The sequence below is a fragment of the Lactuca virosa genome, chromosome 8, assembly GCF_052849685.1.
Source record: "Lactuca virosa cultivar CGN04683 chromosome 8, Lactuca_virosa_CGN04683_v6, whole genome shotgun sequence".
In the NCBI taxonomy this organism is placed as follows: Eukaryota; Viridiplantae; Streptophyta; class Magnoliopsida; order Asterales; family Asteraceae; genus Lactuca; species Lactuca virosa.
In genome coordinates this window covers 28152138-28177723 of record NC_136433.1, presented here as the reverse complement: position 1 = coordinate 28177723, position 25586 = coordinate 28152138, and the positions used below count along the sequence as shown (strand labels likewise).

The 25586-nt window shown below is 36.0% G+C and overlaps 1 protein-coding gene across 1 annotated transcript; it reads right to left on the bottom strand.

Moving 5' to 3' along the window:
• Window positions 1-2505: 2505 nt before the first annotated feature.
• Window positions 2506-8000, bottom strand: LOC145130197 (uncharacterized). Its single transcript, XM_079065036.1, has 8 exons — window positions 7842-8000; window positions 4751-4762; window positions 3683-4629; window positions 3106-3638; window positions 2885-2956; window positions 2704-2799; window positions 2590-2594; window positions 2506-2517 (listed from the first exon to the last, which is right to left on the bottom strand). Exons 1-8 carry the CDS (start codon window positions 7998-8000, stop codon window positions 2506-2508), a joined length of 1836 nt encoding a protein of 611 aa, XP_078921162.1.
• Window positions 8001-25586: the final 17586 nt, after the last annotated feature.

Sequence of the window (25586 nt, the reverse complement as noted above, 5' to 3'; positions counted from 1 at the left end):
AAATGAAAAGATACATCACCAACTAATCGAATGATCATTGTATTCTTTATAACCAAGAAAAGAAAGCATTAATCCACTTTGGCTTATGATTATAGATATTTCGTAACCAGACATTTACATACCCTTATGACCTCTCTATTTCATTTGCTTTTCTATAATCCAAGTACTTTTGCAGCCACATTCACACTTCACTGGATTTATACGCTTCAATGGGCTTTACAAATGCATATGGAAGCTTATTTAAATCCTACACAAACCTTACAAAAATATTACATAATACATATATGAGAGGTTTACCCGAATAAATCATTTCTCTTATACATTTTTCCTGATGTTGACACTTATACCCTTTATGTCCATTTTGACCCATAAGAGAAGTCAAAGCTAGTATGTGAAAGTAAGGTGCATTAAATAGAAATTTATAACCATATGAAATTGTAAGAGTGTATGAAAAGTTAGGTTCTCTTTGGCATTTCAAACATAAATGGGCATCAAGTTTAATTAAATAACTCTCACGATGTTGCTTGACCACCAATTTTCCAAAAGAAATACTTACACTTCAAAACAATCACAATGCTAAGTGCACACAGTTACAATTTCGAAGGCATAATACTTGCAAGAAAAGATGAGTTTCTATAAGATAAAAGTGTTTCTAGGAAAAAAATGAATTTCCCATTATGAAGCAAAGATGAGATGCCAATATTTTTTACCGAGAGGTCATATTTACAGTAACATATAACAAAACAGTGACCCAAAGATCAGAGTTATAAGAAGAAAAATCAAACTTATCTATTAAAAAAAAACAGGACTGAGTGAATCACAACTGATAAAATATAAAAATATACAACCAATGTTTTAAAACCCGGGTTTTTAGTTGACCCGGTGTGATGACCGGTTCACGGGTCAACCAACCGGTTGAACCGCCGGGTCAACCCGGTTTATGGTCTTTTTCTATTTTCATATATTTTTACTTTCCTGCATCTGCATAGACATATAAAACCAATAATTTGATGTCCACAAAGTTTAAACATTAAAAAACATATCAAAACATGTTATAGATCAATCTAAACACAACAGACAACCACATAGAGTATAAATAACAAAAGAAAACATAGTTGTAGACGGATCCAAACACGCCACGACCAAACCACATCATGGATCTTGAGAAATTGGAGTATTATAAACATCGATCTCGCGGTCACTTAGTAACTGAAATTCACTATGAACTTCATGATCAACATGGTCACCTTGTGATTCAGAAGCCGGTTCATGCTCTTGCTCATCAAGCATATTTTCCAAATCATCATAATTAAGTTCTCCATCCCGCTCTTCTTCAACCACCCAAAATCCTGTCTTATCAATATTTTCATAGTCAACAGGATCGTAAGACCTCATATCTAGGGCTGTAAACGAACTGAACGAACATGAACGAGGCTTGTTCATGTTTGTTCATTTATGTTAACCGAACAAATAAATGAATACGAACGAATAAACGAACGAGTTTTCTTGTTCATGTTCGTTCGTTTATGTTCGTGAACATGTTAAACGAACATAAATGAACAAAGATAAAAAAAAACATAATTGAAGATATATGAACATAAATGAATATATAATCTCCTCTAATAAATTGATGTTTTTTTGCCACATGTCACACTCTCAATCGATTTGTCAAATGTCGTTTTGTGGTTATTTTGAATTAATTTATTTTCCACATGTCATTTTATGAGTTTTTCTATTTTAATAAATTCCACATAATACTTTAATGTAATAATTGCAATAAATAGATATCAATTTCATTAACAAACTTACCTTTTAATTTTAAAATTTCCAATAGAAACTAATAAACTTTAATTTTGGAAATTTTAAAATTAAAAGGTAAGTTCATTAATGAAATTGATATCTATTTATTGCAATTATTACATTAAAGTATTATGTGGAATTTATTAAAATAGAAAAACCCATAAAATGACATGTGAAAAATAAATTAATTCAAAATAACCACAAAACGACATTTGGCAAAATGAATGAGAGTATGACATATGGCAAAAAAACCTCCATTTATTAGAGGAGATTATTTGTTTAAATTTAAAAGATAAAAAACATTTCCATTATAATAATTCATTATTTTTCTTATTTTTTTTTATAAATTCAAATTTCTTAAATATTTAGACTTTTATATTTAACTTTTTTTTTAAATTAACCCATATAACACATGGGTCTCACAACTAGTACACTAATATAATCAAACACAATTAAGCATATGTGAACATAAAATGAACTTATATGAACAAATATAAACGACAGTAAACGAACAACATAAACGAACGTTCACGAACATAATTGAACGAACGAGATCATTGTTCATGTTCGTTCGTTTAACTAAACGAACGATAATGTGTGTTCATGTTCGTTCGTTTATTAAATAAACGAACATAAACAAACTTCCCGCCGAACGGTTCACGAATAGTTCGCTATCCGTTCAGTTCGTTTACAACCCTACTCATATCAACCTTCAATCTACAAAAACATTCACAAAAATCTCAAATATAACTTGGTCATTTTATAGCATAGTATATCTTAGCAAGATACCATACCTATTTTGTAAACGCAAGTTGTAATGAACAAATACAATATCATTTAGCCTTTGATGTTCCAACCTATTCCTCCGTTTCGTGTGAATCCTTTCAAATACACTCCAATTACGTTCGCAACCGGAAGAAGATGCGGTTTGACTTAATATTCTAATAGCAAACTTTTTCAAAACCGGAATATATCCGCCAAATAACTTCCACCACTCATCTTCAAAAGATATAGTTAGCAAAAAAATATATTAGAAAATACAGTATTTTATATATAATAATAACACATTAAATTTAAATCATACCTGGATGAGTATGACTACGAGAAGCAACGACACTAGATCTACCAAAGGTACCTTTAGCATCACGAATCCTGCCTAAATTCAATGTATATTTAAAACGTCATCACCTTTAAAAGTCTTCTCAACCATTTCAAGAACGCCTTGAAACACCTCATTCTTCTTACAAAGATTTGCATGATCATATTGAAAAACGGGATTCAACCACTAAGTCGCACAATAAATACTTTTTCTTAACATCCTATCCCAACTATCAATTATGTTAGTGTAAGGCCTGTATAATTCCTTCTTCTTCTTAAATAATTCCTTAATACCTCTCCTTGCCCGACGCATTCCCTCGTAAACATAACCAATTGCAGGTTTTTCATCCGAATCACACAACCACAAAAGCTTTAACAAAGGAGTCATTACTTTCACTGTAATCAAACAATTCTTCCAAAAGATTTCATTCAAGACAATCTGTTTACATTCAACCGCATTTCCCACTTTCAACATCTTCTTAAACTCATTAGACATGACCATTGCTTGTAAATCTGCTTTATGGTCATACAAACTTTGCAATGCAATGAACACGGTACCAAACCGAGTAGCACCTGGACGAATGATTTCTTTCCAACCGAGTCTTTTTCTTAACCAATTCAAGGGCCACATAAGATTATAAACGAAAACAGTAACCCTTGATGCAAGATTGACCAAACTTTTCACATTATCCAATTCTGAAAGATCCTTTAATACAAGATTAAGACAATGCGCTGCACGCCTGCACATGGAGACCAAGTAATAGAAGGATATCTTTCACATAACTTACTACCAGCAAGCTTGTAATTAGCAGCATTATCAATTACCATTTGAACCACATTTTTTTCTCCTACCATTTCAACAATCTCAACAAACAAATTACACAAATTTGTAGCATTGCTCTCTATATCAGATGCATCAACAGATTTAAGAAATGATATCCCTTTCGGACAATAAACCAAGAAATTAATCAAATGTCGTTGCGAAATATCCCTCCACCCATCACTCATAATTGTGCAACCAGTATCAAACCATTGACTTCTAAACGAATCAATTAACAATGAAACTGACTTTTTTGCACCTATCAATAAATTAACCCTCAGAGAATGATAATTAGGTGCCTTGTACCCATAACCAATACCTGCTACTTTATCTACCATAAGTTGAAAAAAAGGAGAGTTGCAAGCATTCATAGGTATACATGCATCATAAAACCACATAGCAATAGCTAAATCCACATCATGTATTTTTGCCTTACTTTGCATTGCAGATTTGATAGTGGGTTGGGAAGGATCATTTATACCTTTCGTAAAATATGGATGCAAGTTTGAAGTAGATTTCCTTTTTCCCTTTTTCATCGTTGACATTTCTGCTTCCTCCATCTCTTCATCGTCATTGAAGATAGCAACACTAGTGGTACATTTTTCTTTTTTGGCAGTCTCTTTCAATTTCCCTTGCATAGTAAAACGCACTTCTAAACTAACTTTTGGGCATGATACCACCTCACCTTTAATACCAGCAAGATGTTTCTTAACCCTGTTTATTCCCCCACCACCTATAACTTTTTGACAAAAATTACATATCCATGCCTTTTTCCCCTTCTCATTAACGACTTGAGTTACATGTTCCCATGTTATATCTGTCTTTGTTCGTACATTTGATTGAACCGAACAATGGGATTGAGATTGAGATTGTGCTTGTAATGGTTCTTCTTCCCTTGATTCCATATTTAACTGCATTGAAAAGTAAAGTTATAATCAATAAACATATGTCAATTGGATCCTAATTACATAATCTACACAATCAAAACCTTGAAACAATGATCAATTAACAATAAATAATCTGTAAACTAACCAAACATGTCACCTGTTTCAAAAGAAAACAAGTTTCATAAGAAAAGCTAATCAGAGGCGATAGTAAAAAAGAAACTGATTTCACAGTCAAAACCTTGAAACATTGATTTTAGACCATGATGAAACTGATTTCACAGACGATTGGAGAAGAAAAGAAAACATATTTCAAAAGATGAAATCGGAAAAGAAAAAGATGAAACAGGAAGAACCGATTGTCGATAGGAGAAGTCTAAAAGAAAGTATATTAATCGATCGGAGAACGGGAGAAGAAAAACTCACATTCGATAGGAGAAGTCACAGTCGCTGATGTCGCTGATTTCTTCACCTCGTTGCTTTTTTTCCTGGAGAAGAACCGAAGTTGTTTTTGGCGTTCGCTACTCGACTGTATCCAACTTAACTATCCAAAGCCCTATTAAAACGGTCTAATCTGGTTTTAATTGGTTCGAAATACACGGTTCGTCCGCGGTTTAGGGTAAACCCGACCGGTTCGATCCGGTCCGTATTTTTACAAAAAACCATTCTCAATTGACCCGCCTTCTACCCCGGGTCACGATCCAACCGGTTGAACCGTGTGGGTCGACCCGGGTTTTAAAACATTGTATACAACACATGAGAGAAAAGAGAAAATTGTAAAGGGTTTTTAAAAGGTTCGAAGTATCTTGGCACTTTTCTAAGCATTTGAGAAAGGCTAGCCATGAAGTCTTTCTTCTTTCTCTTTTGCAATGTAGTAAAAAATTCCAGCCAAACAACCCTTTTTCTCTCTTCCTATCGGTTACCCTACTATAATACAAAAAATAACAAAAAAATTCAGAAAGCAAAATTTTTATATCCCTGTTGTGCAATGTTAATGAAGATTTGAATCATTTCGAAGAGAGGGGGTAGAAGGGGTGTTTATGTATGATTGGCGGTGGGTAGACAAATTGTAGCAATAGAGAAAGGTAAAAGAGAGCAACAATTTTTGGAAATTCAAAGCTATGGAGACTAATATAGTGAGGGATGGTGGTGGAGATTGACTCCGTTCATATAGAATAGAGAAAGGGTAGACATATGAATAGAGATAAGGAGAATGGAAGATGGTATTTTAAAGGGGAGGGGGGAGATGGGAAACGATGGGTCGGGTGGTTATAAATATGATCATAAATTATGCTCTATTGGTCCAGTGGTAATCTGATGGTGCGTTGGTGGTCAAGTTAATGGGGTTGCACACGTGGTGAAGAAAGGCGGTGGTGGATGCAGAGTAGAGGAGGCGATGGTTGGAGGGGAGTGTTGTTGTATGATATGTAACAGTGGGAGAGGTGTACTTGGTAGCCGGATGTAAAGATGGAAGATAAGTGAAAGTGGTTGGGTTTTTAAAGGGTGTGAGGAAACGAAACGCCATAAATCTTTAGACTTTAGACTAGTAGGTGTGTGCAACTAGTTATAACATCTAAAAGGTGTCACCTCACATGTCATTTCAAAATGTTGTTATAAGGTCATCTGTTATACCCACTAGGGATGAGATTTAGAACCGGAACCGGAACCGTTACAACCGGAATATGTAGAAACGGTTCCGGTTCCGGGTTTAAGGAATGTCTTTATTCGGGTTTCGGGTGATCCGAGTTTCGGTTCCTTCGGGTCTGGGTAAACCGGGTTTGAGAACTGGACCTGGAACCGGTTTTAGGGGTCGGAACCAGTTTATGTGAAAAGTTTAAAACATAATTATCTCATTCGTTTGAAGTCCGATTGGCATGAAGTTTTTTTTCTTCAGAATGTAGTGTATAGTTTGTTCATGATTTTATACTATAATTTTGTCATTTTTGGGTTCATATTTAGTGACTTACAGTCCCTCAAAATCAGGATATCAAAACTGGAAATTTTATGTTTTTCATTTTTTTTGTATTTTGTGAAAGTTTTAAAACATGCATATCTAATTCTTTTGAAGTCAGAATAGCATACAGTTTTTCCAAACTATAGTTTAGAGTTTCCCCCAAAGTCGAGATATCAAAGCTGCAAATTTCTGTTTTTCAGCTTTATTTTTACATTCTGTGAAATTTTAAAACATGCATATCTAATTCGTTTGCAGTCGGATTATCATGAGGTTTGTTGCAACGTGTAGTTTAGATTTTGTACATGATTTTAGACTATAAATTTGTCATTTTTGGTTTAATATTCAATGACTTACAGTCCCCCAAAGCCGGGATATCAAAATTGAAAATTTTCAAAGTTCAACCACTAAATAATTACCAAAAAAGTTTGGTTTTCCCGGGTTTTCCGGTTCTAGACCCACTTTACCCGGTACCTTACCCGGAACTGAACCTGAATCAATTCCTATATACCGGTTCGGTTTCCGATCCTACAAAATCTCGTTAACCGGTTCCCGGGTTTTTTTGGGTCCAGGTCTACCGGTCCGGGTTTAGACCCACTCTCATCCCTATTACCCACCACTAACCACTATAGCGGTGGGTGCCAACTCATCACCACATTCAACCACTAAAAGGTTGGGATACTCACCATTATATCCCTCTTATTTTTTGATTATTAAAATAAAAAATGTATATTTTTTAATCAATTAAAATGTAGAGAGAGACAGAGAGAAATAGGAAGAGAAACAAATCGATTTGGTGTAATAGTCTGTGTTCCCTACCACAATTGAGCACGAAAATACTTCACCACTAACCACCACAAACATATGGGATGGTGTTCACATTTGTGGTTAATGGGCACGTAGACCACGAACCATTTCGTGACAAACATACCGGGTGGTCTAACACCAAATGGAGAAAATGGACAACTAGTTATAACATCCTTAACTTTCCATGTCATCATTTTTTTTTCGATTTTTTTTCTTTTTTCAATTTATTTATTTTTTATTGTTTTTTTCAATTTATTTTTTTTAATCATGTTGGATTATTTAAAAAAAAATGAAACATGCAATTTAATTAAATCCTAAATTAACCATAACATTACACACAAAAAAAGTACAACGTTGAACGCAAGAAAATAAAAATAAAAAATAAAAAATAAAAACATTGTCCTAAAAACTAAAAAACGATCAACTAGTCATCCAAATATTGCTTTTCGATTTTCTGATTCATCTTCCAGAGCACTCGTACTTCTCGTGGTCTCATATTTTCTTCGCTAGTCTCGATAATTGCTAAATCCTTTGCTATTTGATCTTTCTCCGCTTGCTTACGAAAAAACTCTAAGTGCTCATGTTGCACATCAACATTTTGTTGGGCGATCAGATTGTGTTGGTTGAACTTTGCTTTCATTTACGCCAACTCTTATGCCCTTCTATCAATTTCGCCTGCGTGACGTTGAGCGCGCTTCGCTTTGTCGTGCCCGATCGGTCGGCGTGGGGGGGGGGATTTCTTTGATGTCGGCGTTGAGGTCAAAGTTAGTTCGTGCGTCGGAAACGTCAAACGAACTAGAATTGTGAGACCTCTGTGATTGTGCCTCCGACGATGTTAGAGCCTTCATCCATTTTGGATCTTGCCTGACAATCTCCCATATTTTTTCAAACTTGAAAGCGTGCCCCATTTCGACATGATATTGTTCCCGTTCAGCTTTGTACACATCAAAATCATTGTAACATCCCCAAAAATACAGATAAAATTTTTGTTTTTAAATTCATTCAATTCATAAGAAACAGATACCAAAATATTCAAAAGAGTTATATTGTAACATGTTATCAGAGTACAAATCCCAAAATCATTAAGGTGTCTTTTTTTCGAAGCGAAAATACCTGAAGTCTGCGGACCACCCCTGCAACCCTCTGTAGCAGAAGAGAGATACCAAACGGCTGCAGCATGTAATAAAAAGTCTGTTTGTTTTTTAACCCCTACAGACTGCTGCAATAAGTTAAAGTAAGGTGTGAAGAGGTTTGAAGCAGATGGTCAAGTGTTGTGCCACGTAGCACACGCGTAACAATTTTTAAGTCAGAAGTCTTCTGAAAAACAAACAGTTGCGAAGGGCCAAGTGTTGCGCGTGTGCTGCACGGCGCAATAATAAGTGGTCAGAAGTGGTTTTTCAGAAAAAAAACAAACAGCACCTAAGTGTGGAAAAACATAGAGTGATACGGTGTAATGAGGCCAGGACCTTCCCCTTCGTACTGGAAGTACCTGAAACAGAAACTGAAAACTGTAAGCACAAAGCTTAGTGAGTTCCCCCAAAATACCACATACTAAACAAACATACTGCCAAGAATATCTGGGTGTTGGCCTACCCATTCGATCTATTTTAACCGGATACTGCCAAACATATATTGGTGCTTTCCTACCCCTTCGGTTTATCTCAACCGGATACTATCAAGCATATATGGGTGCTTGCAATCCCCTTCGGTTTATTTTAAACGGATACCGGGTCTATTTCACCCCTATTACTACCACATAATATCATAACAGAAATCACATAGTCATCAAGCAAATACAGGCATATCTGACAGTTATCACAAAGACAATCATCACACTATAACATGAACTAGTGGGCCGGCCTTAGTGCCTTCGACCCACGAATACTGCGAAGGAAGACTCACCTCAAACTGTGGGTATCAAATCGCACTCAGTGGATGACTCGCGAACTCCTCTCTCTATCATACAAGCATACAATCCTAATAAAAAATTAGGCCACATTCTAACCGAAAGTCCAAAACCCTAATCCTTGACTTAAGACAAAAGGCTCCTTCACCTTTTCCTTATTGGGCCTCCCTTCCTCCAAGGCCCAAATTCACAAAAGATCAAAAAGGCATCCAAGCCCACTATAGGGCCTCTAAGGCCCAATATGGCCCAAGAACCCCAAACGTGGCCTTAGGCCCAAAATGACTTGCTACAATCAGGTGGGCCCGAGACCCAACATACTCAAGTCCAAATCCCAACACCAAACGAGCCCAAAAAAATTCTAAGCCCACTGATTGTGTACCCGCGACATACTTGGCTTGTACGTCTAACGTACGCTGGTGTTGACCAAGGGTCGAGGCGATGGCCCAGTACGCGCAACGTACACTGGAGTACGCATGGTGCACTGGTCTGCCACCCCATCTTCACTTCAATGTCTTAATCCATTAAGGCCTAACGTTCAAAACTTAGATCCAGTCCCCTAAAAACGTCCTAAGCCATAAAGTTGCAAACTTTATGCTTTTGCATGCAAGGATGGGGCCCAAAACATGAATCAAGTCTATATGCACACTTGGAAGGCTCCTAACACTTGCATGGTTGAGGCTTAACCATCAATGTCCGATTTTTATGACTAAAAACATCTCCAAGAACTCAAAAGGACAGCTCCTATGGTCTGAAGTTGCCCAACTCCAAGAATCAAAACCATGGGACCAAAATATACCACTTTCTACTCTAAACCTAGATCTAAACCTAGATATAAGGTTTAAACTTTATACCTTCAATGGGTCAGAAATGGTGCCAAAATTTTGTATCTACAAGCTCTTCCCACGTTCTTGCTTCTTCCCAAGCTTCCTTCTTCTTCAAAGACTCTAAAGAACACCAAAAACTTTCAAGAAAGCTCATAAATGCACTCAAGGTGGCTTAGGGTTCGAGATTAGCACAATAAGGGAAATGGAGGCTGAAGAGGTAAAGGGCTTAGGGGACTTAAGGTCCTTAAATAGGGTGCAAACCCTAAAAACTAGGGTTTGTCTCAGACTCACGTAGGGGTTAACATTTGGACCGGTGGACCAGACCGGACCGTACCATTTTTTTTGGACCCCCAGGCCGGTTCTTGGTTCTTGGAATCCATCAAAACCCGTCCGGTTTTTTTCCCGGTCCGGTCCGGTTTTTACCGGGTTTAGAACCGGTTGGACCCGATTTTTTAAAAAAAATTGTAAACTTTAAACAATCATAACTCATTCGTTTTAAGTCGGATTGACACGCGGTTTTTTCCAACGTTTAATTTACAGTTTGTGGATGAATTTAGACTATAATTTTGTTGATTTTGGTATTATATTCAATGAGTTACAGTCTTTCAAAGTTGAGTTATCAAAGCTGAAAATTTTCAGCTTTTCAGCAACGTTTTTAAAATTTTGTAATCTGTGAAAATTTTTAAACAACCATAACTCAGTCGTTTTAAGTCGGATTGATACGGGGGTTTTTTCCAATGTTTAATTTACAGTTTGTAGATGAATTTAGACTATAATTTTGTTGATTTTGGTATTATATTCAATGAGTTACAGTCTTTCAAAGTTGAGCTGTCAAAGCTGAAAATTTTCAGCTTTTCAGCAAGATTTTTAAAAATTTGTAATCTGTGAAAGTTTTTAAACAACCATAACTCATTCGTTTTAAGTCGGATTGACATGCGGTTTTTTCCAACATTTAGTTTACAGTTTGTAGATAAATTTAGACTATAATTTTGTTGATTTTGGTATTATATTTTGTGAGTTAAAATCCTTCAAATTTGAGCTATCAAAGCTGAAATATTTCAACTTTTTAACTATTATTTTAGACTATAATTATGAATTTTATGTATCTTTGACAGATAAATTATATAAAAGGGATCTTGGTGAACTTGATTTATATGTTAGTTGCTTTTATTTGGAAAATTAATTTTGTGTTATAATATTATAACATCAATGTAGATTAGTTATGCATGAAACGAACATGTAATCATTTTTACAAGTTCTATCGTATCAAACCCAATAACTTATTCGTTTTCACGAGTTCTATCAAACCCAAAAACTTATTTTAACGACTTGTACTCTATGCAATTAAAGTTGTATCGGTCCAAACGGGTCCAAGAACCGGAAAACCCGGACCTGGACCCGGACCCGGACACGGACACGGACACGACTCATCCGGTCCGGTCCACGGTCCACAATATTCTCCATAACCGGTCCGGTCCAAGAGCCGGTCCGGTCCGGTTCGGTCTAAATGCTCACCCCTAGACTCACGTACGCCATGCGTACTCCACGTACGCCCAGCGTACGTGGTTAAGTCCTGCGACCATATCTGTGGCTAGTACACTAAGTGTACCCAATGAGTACGCCCAACATACTAACCAAGGGACCAATTTGAAAGAAATTTACATTAGGGACTTAAAGAGAAACTTACCAAAACTTGAATGTTACTATCATTTGCACCACTTTGCTTTTGCGATTCTAGTCTCATGAAAATCCTATTAAACTTGGTGCACCGACTAGTGATCGGAGTCCACTTGCTACTAAGCATATTGATATTGCGATATGGCTGTTTCTTCATAAGTGTGTGGAATTTCCCGAGCACGACTTCCCAAAACCCAAGTTTTCACATATCATTTCCTATGGTTGAACTCTCTACAGTACCGCACCACGCCACCACCAACACGTACTCCTCCTCTGGTGTCCACCATAGTGGAGGTTCTTCTTCACTTTCCGTGACTGCCTTCCTTTTCCTTTTCCCTTTCCCTCTCCATTTCTGACTGCCTCTCGCTTGTGTTTCGGGAACAGTTTCTGGTGTTGGTTGTGTGGGTGGTGGTTGTGTGGTTGTTTGTTGCATGGAAGCGAAAGCACTGAAAATGTTTTGTTGAAGATTTGGGTTTTGTTGCATGTAAGGGGATGTAGGAAATTTCATTGGGGGTGAGTTCGGATTAAAAAAGTTCCTTTGAAGAGGTATTTGTGGTGAGTTTGAGTTGAGTAGGTTGATATAACTCCCGTATTGTGTGAATCCCATCGGGACGGATGTGTTTGTGTTTGGATGTGGGGTGTTCGGGTTTTGCTCCATATTTGGTTGAAAGGAAAAGTGCTTTTTTTAAGTTGAAAGAAGTATGAAGATGTGAGAAGATTGTGTGTTTAAAAATTATGTATACTATGATGCAGTGGCCTCCTTGTAAATTATCCATGCATTATAATTAATTATAGATTATATATATATATATATATATATATATATATATATATACACTAGTTGTGTACCCGCACAATGCGGCGATGACGATTTGTTTCTTTTCGACAATTATTTTCGGCTGAAAATTAATTTCATTTCGGCGTTCATTAAATTGTATCCTTTAAGTGTATATTTTTCTTTAAACGGCCTTATTATTTGAGTTAAAATAAAAATATGTTGTTATTTTGTTTTAAAAGTACATGGTTTTTAGTTAATAAAAAAAATGTTTGTTGTTTTATACACCAACTATGAAATAACGTGACCATATAGTAATCTTACGGTACCTAGCATTTTATATTTAAATTTTGATCATAAATAAACCAATTGTCATTATACGTCGGACATTGATAGGTATGTAAAAGATTTTTCATTATGGATTGATACTAATATTATGTTAACTTAATTATATATTTGAATATATAGTATTTTTATGCACTTAAAAAATTATAAATGTCTTCTAAAATTTAATAGACAAGTAAGGCAAATACCATAAAAGCCACAACATTTTCACGCGTAATTGGGAAAAGTCATTTTTTTTTGCTCTTGTCGCAAATGGGACGTACACCCCGTTCCCGAGTTCAACTTAACGAGAGAAAAGAAAGGAAATGGGTGGAAATGAGAATAAAATAAAAGAAATTAGTGTTCCCGAGTTTCATTAAAAGAGGGAAGTGGAGAGAAATGGAAGGATCACTTTTCCTCCTAACTTTCCTTCCGATTTGGGAGAATTTGGAAAGAAATAACAAAATAATTCATTTTCCTTCTACTTCTCATACTTCTCTCCAACACGGGAACACAAAAGAAAATTTTGTTTTTCTTTCCTTTCTCTTCTTTTCTCTCATGACTTTCTTTTCTCTTCTTTTCTTTTCTTTTGTTAAACTCGGGAACGAGGCGTAGAGTTATCACTCTAGATCAATTAACAGGTTTCATGGTTAACATCATCATCTTTTTTGCAAAATCAATCCTAAAATTGAGTTTAAAGTTCAAATTTGGACCCTATAGTTTGTAAAAAATTACACCACATGTCCAAAACTTGGTTTTATGTTTTTTTAACTTCTTTATTTTCATTTATTTTTTTTAGTCAAAACTAAACTTGTTTTTATATATTTTTAATATTTTTTGTATTTTTTTCTGTTTTTTCGTTTTTTTTCTGTTTTTTTGTATTTTTTTAGTTTTTTTTCGTTCTTTTTAGTATTTTTTTTGTATATTTTTGTTTCTTTTTCGTATTTTTTATGTTTTTCGTATTTTTTTCGGTTTTATGTTTTTTAACTTCTTTATTTTTCAAGAAAAAGTTATGAAATTCATGAAAAATAAACGAAAAAATGAACAAATTAAAAATACAAAAAATTTAAACATAATACGAAAATAAATACAAAAAAAACTAAAAAATACAAAAAAAACATTAAAAAAAACAAAAAAACAAAAAAAAAACGAAACATATTAAAAATGAAAAAAAAAATATAAAACCAAGTTTAGTTTTGACTAAAAAATAAATGAAAATAAAAAAGTTAAAAAACATAAAACCAAGTTTTGGACATGTGGTGTGATTTTTTGTAAACTACAGAGACCAAATTTAAACTTTAAACCCAATTTTATAACTGATTTTGCAAAAAATATAACGGAGTTAACCATGAAACCTATTAAATGAACTAGAGTGATAACACTACGTCCTATTTGTGGCCAGAGCCAACCAAAAAAAATAATAATAATAGGATTTTTTCTAATTATGGTTTTTATGATATTTGTCCTAGATAAGTATAACATTTATAATTGATTTTGTTTTTCTTATCGGCTCAAATCTTTTTGATAAATAATATAACATATATTGTTTCCTTTTCGCAATCGTTTAAAAATTTTGTTCGAAATGCATAGGCAAATATCATTATCGTGAAAATGAATCTATAATAATGTATGCCGCTTTGTAAAATGACGACGACAAATGGTTTTTTAATCAGCCGGTAGTTAAATTGGGTTCTTATGACCAAATCCTAAATTTGTTTTGTTATTGTTTTTTGAAAAATCCCTGTTAGAAAATCTATTATACCATGTATTAAATGTCACGGGCATGCTATTAACCAAAAAATCATTATTTGATTATACTATTATAATTATCTTTTATTTAGTAAGCCTTTTCTTTTTCTTTTCTATAAAATAAAACTAACTTACTTGTATACATTATAAATTTTGTGTGACAAACTAAAAACGTGATCTAGAAAAGTTCTTTCTAAAAACGATTTTTTTATTGAAGTTAATACATATGACAGATCATAATGATATTTTTTATATCTACTCGTATTATTGATGAATACGTTTTAAAAATAAATAAATGTATAATACTTTTTAAAAATGTCAAAATATGTCCAGTTTGTTCTCAAATGCATTTCGATATTAGAGTTAGCAAAAGATTCGTCTTTTTATGATTTTCTATTATTAACTTTCTTATAATTTATAATTGAAATTTAAACATTGAACATACATACATTTTGGTAATGTTTTTAGTTATTTACCATTTCTTTGCTTATCATAAATTTTATTAAATAGAAGGTAAATTTGTATTTGTATTTTTAATAGTTATATTTGATAAAATAGTTTTTGGATATTACTAATTATGCATAAGAACCCGACAAAATTTGTTTTAAATAATTCGTAATTTAGAGTCCGATATTTTGGCTTTTGCCTCAAATTCAAAACACCCAACCGATAAAAAAAAAGAACTTTTTAATATTTTTTTGGTCACATTATTATTTGAATGCATTTTATTTTGCTTAAAACAATTTTATCTAGAGTTCTACCTTTTTTGAAAGTGTAATATTCATTTTCCGTTTCCAATGTGTATTGAAACATGTTAGAATCTCGGTTGTCCCAATTTCTCTGTTTTCATTTTTAATTTACAAACCTTCTATCACTCAAACTAATACTGTAATACATTTCTGTTTTCAAAATGAAGGACAGCATATGTATCAGTTTCCGTTTTTATTTCAAACTTTAGTTTTCAAAGTAATATTTTGTTTAACCTTTTTTTTTTTTTTTTTTTTTTGACAAAAGCATCGAGTTCTCAAATGTAACGATCGAGTTTCAGGTATTCATTAACATTGGAATTGATTTTAGAAAAAAATGTATTTTTGGTCCCTGAGTACCGCGTACCATCGGGTACGCTAGGCGTACTCCCTCAAGTGGGTTGCGGGTGTTGAAGGCGCCGTACGTTGGGCGTACCCATGCGTACGCCGAGCGTATGTAAGCAGACCACAACCCTAATTTTTAGGGTTTGACCCCTATTTAAATGTCATTATGGACCTTGAGGCTGCCTCCTCATCAGCCACCTTCCCTCTAAAGACTCCCCCACGAAACCCTAGCCTTTCCTTGTGTGTTCTTCAGCCTTGGAAGTAAACTTTTGGTGGTTTTTACGCATTGTGAAGAAGTAGGAGCTTGGTGACCAAGCATTGGCTGGAGTTGAGCTTGAAGATCCAGAATCTTCATCACCTTGGCAAATCTCAGAAGGTATAAAGTTGCAACCTTATTGATTTATCTTCTAGATCTAGATAGTTTGGAGGTTTTGGCATATTTTGGTCCCTTGAGTTGTTCTTGTGAGTATAAGCTACTCCAAAAGCTTACGATGTTAGATCTTAGTGTTTCTGAGTTCCCTTGTGCATAAAAATGGTAGATTTATGGGTTTAACTCAAGCATGTGAGGGTCGATGTTCATTTCATGAGGTTAAAGTGTTAAAGTTGGGGTTTGGGGCTTATTAAGCCATGCATAAGCTTAAAGTTTCCAACTTTATGAATTAAGACCTTGTTTTAGAGTAGATCTGACGTTTTGTCGAAAAGGTCTTATGGGATTAAGCCATTGAAAGAAGGATTGGCTCACAGACCAATACGTCTGGCATACTTCCATGTATGTTGCGTGTATTGGGTTAGAACCCCGTAATTTGGTCAAGGGTGAGTACGCGGGGCGTACGAGCTGGGTACGCTCAGTGTACTCCCCACTGTGGGCTTAGAGGGTTTTGGGCCATTTTGGGTTTCGATTGCTTTTGCGTTGGGTCTTGCTTTTGGGCTGATTAAGGGAAGGGTAAAATGGCCTTTTTACCCTACGGAGTCGGGTTTAATGAATTAGATTCATGGTTATGTTTTATGACCTAATTATTAATTAGGATATTATTTGATTGATTAGTGTGGGGATTCTCCAATTCAGCAGCATGCGCATCTATTTGTTTATCATCGGATCGAGGTGATTTTGCTCACTAAACTGTAGGATACTATGGTAGTATGTGTTTGTTGTCTTTGTGACTCTTGATGTATGCATGTATGCCTGTTTGCTATATGTATGTGGGGTGAAATAGAACCGATACAGTCGTGCACTATTATTTGAGTTGAAATAGACTCGGGGGTGAAATAGACCCGATACAACCTTGAGCTGTCATGTGAGTTGAAATAGACTCGGGGGTGAAACAGACCTGGATCAGCCTTGAGGTGACATTTATATATGGTATGAGGTATTTCTGGGAACTCACTAAGCTTTGTGTTTATGGTTTTAGTTTATGTTTCAGGTACTTCTGGTTCGAAAGGGAAGAGCTCGGGATGATCGCATTGCACATACTATGATTTTCCACTTATTATGATTCTGATGTACTTTTGGATGATTATTTACATACTCTGATTTCCCTTATGATTTTTTTATAAACATGCTTGGTTAATGGTATTATTGAAACAAAAATGAAATTTTTGGGATGTTACAAGTTGGTATCAGAGCCTTAGTTTGAGGGATTCGAGCATACTCTCGAGTGTGTCTGAACTCAAACTGAGGGTTTGGTAGATCTTTTTATAAAAATAAATGTTTTATTAAAGGATTTTCTAATAAAAGAAAGGGGTATGGTGTATGCAATCGACCGAGCTCAAGTAAGTTTTCCCTAAATACCTATACATGTTCTATATGATATGCTATGAATTGAGAATTTGTGAATTGCATGCTAGATTAGGGCTAGGGATCTGCTCAGGATTGCATGATAGAATGCTAGGAGAGATGCCTTTATATGCCTATTGTATGAGCTTGTAGACTTGCATGCTAGTATTGGATCAGTCGCTTGATAGGATGACCTGTTTAGATTATGCTTTAAGTCGGATTACTTAATGCTCGAATGTTGCTTGCTTTGTGCTTTTAGGAGTTCTCATTAATATAAACTAACTGTTAAGTGAATGCGTTAAGTTACATATTACTAGGATTAGATAATTTTAGAAGGATAGGTTTAATCCTAGTGCGAAGCTCTTGTTTGAGTCTAACCGTCGTAGTGTGAGACCTATTAGTCAAAGAATTATCTGGTATAAGTAATATGTAATTGCATTCGTGAGCTAGTTAGATGACGTTGGAGGGAGTTCTTTCTGCAGCTGATGGCAGAGAGTGGTAGGATGGTAGTCCTTGGAGAACCTAGGAGGTGATTTGGTGTAGTGATCCTTGCTTTGTTAGAGATTGTCTGGATTGATAGGAAAGTAACTTAGAGGATTCGGGGCGGTCTTTGAGGAAAGTACAGATAGATGTGGAAGGTAGTATTGGGCCCCTACTATCGGAAGCAGAGGATCCATACTCAAGTCAAGGAAAGTCATGATGAAACTAGGGAGCTTATAGAGTGTGGGGTTCCTTGAATGTGTTTCTGATGGTTTGTATGGGTTATTTTTAACATGGTGATCACTCGAGGAGGTTCTGGTGTACAGGTGTCGGTGATGGTTCTGGTGCCGACAATGATTTGGGTTCTGGCTCTGGGGTCGGACACATGGATGATCGGATGCGAGAGTTCATTTCGTCAGAGATTACCTGTAGTATTCTTGAGCAGACTCCTATGATCTTCGGTACGATCAAGGAGGGTGTCATGGAGGTTCTGGATGAGCGCTTGGGCACCTTTCGTTCTAAGATTGTGGAGATGGTGGGAGCTCGCTTTTTGACTTTCCGAGATTTTCAGGCATGTGGGGATTCAGAGTTCTTTGGGAAGAAGGACCCTATTGCAAGCAGGCGTTGGTTAGCAGATATCACGAACGCCTTCCGTACTAGCTTCTTCCCCGAGGGGTCGAAGGTCAGATTTGCATCATGTTTTCTGAAAGACAAAGCTTGTGACTAGTGGGAGAAGGTTTGACCATTCCCTGGGAGGCGAGGCGGTTGAGTCAATGTCTTGGAGGATTTTGTGACGAGGTTTCGAGCTGAGTTCGCACCTGTGATTAAGGTCCAACAGCTGGTGAGGGATTTTCAAGAGCTTCGCCAGACTACTGAGACGGTGGCGGATATCACCGCCATGTTCCGCGAGAGGGATTTGTTGGTACCGCAGTATGTGGCATACGAGGAGATGAAGAAGGCGTAATATCATGACATGTTGAGGAGCGATATTAGACAGTTTGTGAGCATATCCAGTTGTAGGACGTTGGATGACATGGTCACGAGGGCCAGAGAATGGGAGATTGATCTGGAAATGGAGAAGAAGAGGAAGTCGGATTAGGTTCGGGGTTCTGAGAGTTCGGGCAAGAGGCCTAAGGTTTTTGATTCGAGGTCAAAGGGCCAACAGGGTCGGGGTCATTGTTGCAAGTGCGGCAAGACGTACGATGGATCTTGCAGGGCGGGTGGTTCAGGCTGCTACAAGTGTGGTAAGATTGGGCACTTTAGCAGGGATTGCACTGTCACCACTTAGGGATCGAGTCTGATTTGCTTTCATTGCAATCAGATGGTCCATAAAAGGCCGATTTCCCTAGTCGAGTAGTGGCGGGACCAATTGTAGCACACACTCCGGTGACCTTGAGGATCACATATGGCCACCAGGGCAGGGCAGAGGCGCCTGTGCTGAGGAGCAGGGCGTTTCAGCTGACAACCAATGAGGCTCGTGCATCACCAGATGTGGTGACGTATATGTATCTTCTCCTTATATCTTTATTTATTGTGTTTTTCCTACTTATATCTATGCGTTGTTTTTAGGTTCGTTCCTTGTGTACGGTATCTTTGCTCTGGTTTTGTATGATTCGGGGGCTACCCAATCCTTTGTATCCTTTGCGCTTAGCAATAGGTTTGTCGATGCTCCGGGGGAGCTGTATTATCCATTAGAGGTTGAGATTATCGACCTTGAAAGTATCAAGGGTTCATCAGGGATAAACTTTAGAGTTGTTCAACGAGCATTACCCGATTGATTTGGTACGAGAGCAAGGTTTTTGTTAGGATGGATTGGTTAAGCCCCAATGGGGCAATGATTGATTGAGAGCATCAGTTGGTGTGTATCCGGACCCCAAGTGGGGGAGAGTTGGTGATTCTTGGAGAGGGTTCTCAGCGTGGTCCGGATCTCTGTTCAGCGGCAAGGGCCAGACGTTATCTTCAGCAGGGTTGTTCCGGATTTGTAGCTTATGTTATGGATACCCGAGAGGAGGGTAAGGTGACTGTGGGCGATGTGCCAGTTGTTCAGGAATACCTGGAAGTTTTCCCAGAGGATTTACCTGGAGTGCCTCCGGAGAAGCAGGTGGAGTTTCAGATTGATTTGGTTGCAGGTGCGGCTCCGATAACCAAGCACCTTATCGGTTAGCACCTCTAGAGATGCATGGGTGGTGTAAACAACTGCAAGAGCTGTTAGACAATGGATTTATTTGGCCGAGTAGTTCACCATGGGGAGCACCGATCTTGTTTGTGAAGAAAAATGATGGGTCGCATCAGATGTGTATCGATTACCGGAAGCTGAATAAGCTAACGGTGAAGAACCGTTATCCACTCCCGAGGATTGACGATTTATTTGACCAGCTTCAGAGCGCATATTGGTTCTCCAAGATTGATATGCATTCGGGCTATCATCAGATGAGGGTCATAGAGGAGGATATGTAGAAGACGACCTTCCGAACTCGTTGTTGGATTAGGTGTCTAAGCCCATAACTATTTTTGGTATGTACTTAATTTGATTATGAGCATGGTCCTTTTGGGTTGCCTTCACCATAGCAATTTGATAGGATGAATTATGTGAAAGAGGTTAATTGTGATTTATTAATATATTATAAGAATAATATATTAATTGAGAAATCATATTATGTAATTAGTACTGATCAAGAATTAATTTGGAATCAATTTAGTGATCAAAAGAGATTAATTAAATAAACGGGGACTGATTATGTAAATCAGTAATAGTTGTAGTTTGGGCTCATAGACCCCATTGGTATAGGGTGGACGAAATCTCTATGAGAGTCCATAAGGATTTCGTCCAAGGCTTGCCAAATTGGATCCATATGTTGCTTAGGGCCTAAGCAAGGGAATTAGGGTTTCCAAGTTGTAAACCCTAAGAGCCTCAACTATAAAAGGAACCCTAGCTCCTCAAAATCGTTACCAATGATCCCATAAGAAACCCTAGCCGATTTTAGGAGTCCCTAACCTCTCTCTCTTATAATTCTTCATTGCTACTTGGTGTTTGTGACTCCATTAGAGGTGCAACACTTGGGGCACTAGGCTTTCAGAAGTCAAGATCAAGAAGGAGTACTTGTTATTGCTACATAACAAGTAAGGTAATGTTCTAAACCCTTTCATACACTTAAATTTCGAAATTATGTATGCTAGACTTAGGGTTTATGCTTTAGATGATTATTTGCATGTATAACTTGAGAAAAACCTAGATCCAAAGCATTAGGGTTGCATGTACACCATAGGGATGTTGTAGTGCTCAAACCCATCAGTGGTATCAGAGACTAGGATGCTTTTTCTGTTATATGATGCAATTATAATGTTTTCAAAGCTGAAAAAAGTTTCGTTTTTGGTTCTGTCTGATTCCACGACGTGGAATTGGATCTGATTTCGTTTCTGTCTGATTCCACGATGTGGAAAAGCCTGCCACGATGTGGAATCGGGTCTGATGGAAATTTTCGGGATTTTGGCTTAAATTAGGTTTGGATAGTTACCATAAGTTGTTTTCTAATTAAAAATCTGATTTTTCTAATGTGGTAATGGATATCCTAATCTAATTGGAAGATAATGGTCAAAATTTAAGATAATTACTAGATTATATGATAAACTAATTATTTGTAAATTTTGAATTGTATTTATCTTGCAAAATAAAATTGGATTAGGTCAAATTTAGATAATGGTAAAATTATATAATTATTTTAAATTTGATCTAGAAAGTTTTGAAAAGTTTCAAAACTTGCCCTCAAGTTTTGGAATTTAAAATTTGATTAAAAGGTTTTATCTTTATATTAAATTCTAAAACCCTAATGTTTTTAAAGTTTAAAATTACACCCTCATGGATTTTATTAATTAATTAATTAAGTGTTTTAATTAAAAAACAATTAATAAATCCATAGATAAGTTTAAATTTAATTTATTAAAAGATTAAACCATTGGTATTTTAAATGTATAAAATACACCCTTAAAAATGACCATCATTAGGTATCCACTCTTACCCACCGCACCCTTGACCAGTGGAGGGTCGTTAGCCGAACGGGTTTGATAGGACATTTAAATTCTCATTAAAAGTATAATGAAATATAAAGTAACTAAACCTTATATAAATTCCCAATCTTAGTTACTTAGGAAAAATGTGAATTTGATGCTAACCCATGATATTGCACATTGCACCTTGTTGGTCGTTAGTGGAGCGTGTGTGGTTAACCGGCACAGTAATATGGGACTAATGAAGGATGGCAATGGGTAGATCGTAAATTATTGTTGATTGATGGAGCGTGTGTGGTTAATCGGCACATCGATTAGATGATAAATGACATCGAGAGTACCAAGCTAATTTGCATGGTTATTCACACCTTGTTTGTGATCCTCGGTATCCCAGTCACAAACTTGAAGGGCATAATTGAGATTAAACATGCCATTGAAAAGTTCAATGAATCTCAAAAGATATAGGAGTTTCATTTAAAACCTAATTCGTTTAAAATTTCGTGGTGGAATTGGTAAATCGTCATTTACCTACCGACAAATAGTTTACAATTGGATTACGGCATCCATCTTCCGAATTGTGAATTATTGTGTTGGATCCTAGCCTTAATATTTCATTTGGGTGTTATATTAAGGATTGAATCAACTAGCTTGAATTTCTCCCTTTGTATATGTCTAGTTCTGACAACTATGGTCTTCCCGAATCTTTTGGAAAAAGCTTTCCTCATGAAGATGATGTTCCACATTTCGATCAAGGAACTAGAGATCATACTTCACTTCCTCCACCTCCTCCAATAATTCTCCCTGACCCACGTGTTCGTAGACTTGAAAAGTTCAAGGTCACTCAAGCCCTATTGGCAAGCAAACACAAAGATGGAAAGTCTATATGTGCTCACGTCTTGGAGATAAAGTTGCATATTGACAGGCTGGGAATGTTGGGTCCCGAAGTCTCAAGGAAGCTGGCTGTTGACTTGGTTCTTCAATCACTTCCTGAGTCATATAGCGGGTTCATTAAGGACTACTATATGGGAGACCATGACGTGACCCTTATCAATCTTACATATTTGCTAATTGCTGCTAAGTCAGCAATGATTTGGCGCACTGGTAAAGCAAATTTGATTGGAAGATCTATTTCCCAAACTTCCATGGACATTGATCGGATGGTAAAGAGAAAGGCTAAATATGAGATAGTCCCATGTACCATTCCGAAAGAGTCTGTTTGTTTCTATTGCCAAGAGAAGGGACATTGGATGCGAAGCTGCCATATTTACCTGAAAGATCTCAAGGATGGAAAAGTCAAAATGTATGACTCTGCTTCAGGTAAGTCCACTATCTAACTCTATTAAGTTCCTATTTATAGATTCTTAATACATGATGTGATAAGATTGCATTTTGATGTTTTGTAGGATCGAAGAAAAGAAAGGAAGCTTAAAGGAAGAGTAAGCTGAGTCTGGTCGCGAAGAGATGGATTTTGATCGCATGGTTTGATGACCAAAATTTTGAGCTGCTTAGGAGTTATGATAGATTGCTTAGGAATATTAGTTACATAGTTTTCATGATTATTTGCATTGTAAGGACAAGTATTTTTTTCCGCAATTTTATAAATAAAGAAAAATTTTGATTTTATCTTATTTTATGTTTCCTTGCAATGACATTTGTGAAAACTGTTGTTTGTATGTTTCTATTAATAGCAATGTTGAAAATGTTTGATTCTTAGTTATATCGATTGGTGTAGTGTCGTAATTTTCTAAGTAAGGAAAGATTCTCATCACCCAAGTTTCAATTGGACAGAAACTTGGAATCATGTGATTTGAATTATATGATGTATGAAAATCTTGGTACTTAGGAAAACTGGGACTAATTCCTTGTTCACATGTAGATGTGAGTCAAGTGAAGGACTGAAGAATCTGGTACACATTGATGTGCACTGGTCAAGTCCGCCACAAAGAACGATAAGACTATTCGTCATGATTTACTAAAGGTTTAGTAAATATGGTTATGCTTACAAGATTAAGTGTGATTCTGAATCATTGAAAAAGTTTCAATGTATAGCAGAACGAATAAGAAGAATCAATTAGGCAGAAAGATAAAAGTTTCTCCAATCTGAAAGGAAAGGAGAGTACTTGAGTATCATGTTTTATGATCATCTTAGTGATCATGAAACCTTGTCACAATTGATCCTCTAAGGAAACCTTAGTACATTTGTATAGATAAGAGAAGGAATCAGGAATTGTTGAAATGGTTGAATCAAAAGGGTGAGTCATACTTCGTTTCAAAATCGAGTCATAGAGTCATACTCCAAGATTACGCCTTGAGTTGCATATCTAAAGTAGGTTTATAACACCTCATGAAATGTGGAGTAGAAATGTTTCTTACTCTTGCACATTTAAAATTGGTAGTTGTGATGTCTTGGATAAGACAAAGACCAACTAAGACCAATTGTGTGAAGTGTTTGTCTTGATAAGAACCCGCACTAACTCTTGAATGTTTGTTTGTCAAGGAACGTTTCTTGACAAAAGAATCTTATATGTCAAGAGGTCAGTGGGATTCTTAATGGTCTGTAATAGCTTCAGGAACTAATCAAGAATAAACCTATTATCTATCACTAGCACACGACTTGAGGTTTATAACCTATCGTGTTGACATATTCTTGTTTCTATGTCATTCCAGTTAATTTGACTATGCATGTGAGTTCTACTTGTTCTCAATTGATTGCATAAGGCAAAGCACCTTGATAAATGAAAGTTCATTGATCTGTATGGGTGAGCTGCTCAACAACTTAGAAGACATGGTAGGCCCTTGTGCTGCCATGAGGCAAGAAATTAAGATTGAACGAGTTCAGTCCATATGAGTTTGGATTTGTCACAAACCTTGTCTTGTGATTATGGTTATGACAAATTCGCATAGATAGGAACACATACACCATAAAATCTAAATGGTAAGGTTTTTTTCCACTTCATGATAATGATTGTGAGGAAACGCTTTCACTAAGTGGATTTTAAAGAGATATCAGTTGTGTTGATTGCGTTCTCAAATTCGATTATGACTACGACATCCCTCTTCATAGTTCGAATTATGAGAAATGGCAAATAGTCTGAACATTCGAGACTTACTGCTATAAATTCTGAAATAGTTTAGACATACATATGATCTATGTAAGGAAAGGTGTATGAGTTTGAGAAGCCTAGATAAAGTCTTATCAAAGCATCTTGTATCAGAAATCTGAACTTTGGTAAGAAAGTGAATAAGTATTGATTTCTAGAAGTCCAGCTGATTTCTGGGTACATGTCAAAGCTAGTGGGATCATAAGTGTTATGCTAGTAAGGATATAATTATCATGTTAGTGGGAGCATGATTATTATAAGTGTTGCGAGTTAGCAATGCTACTTATAGGAAACAAAGTTTTGATTTGCAAAGTTGCAGAGTTTGAAAAGTTGTTTTGCTATAGTAAGGGAGAGGATACTTATACTTTATTTCGAATCTAAAAGTTTAGATTGAAGTATTAATCAGGCTTAGTCATGAGCATATATGATTACCATGTTGAAATGTTTCAACATTGGAAATTATATATATGGCAATATTATGGCAAGAGACTGGTAAAGTATCATGTCTTTATGTAAGACA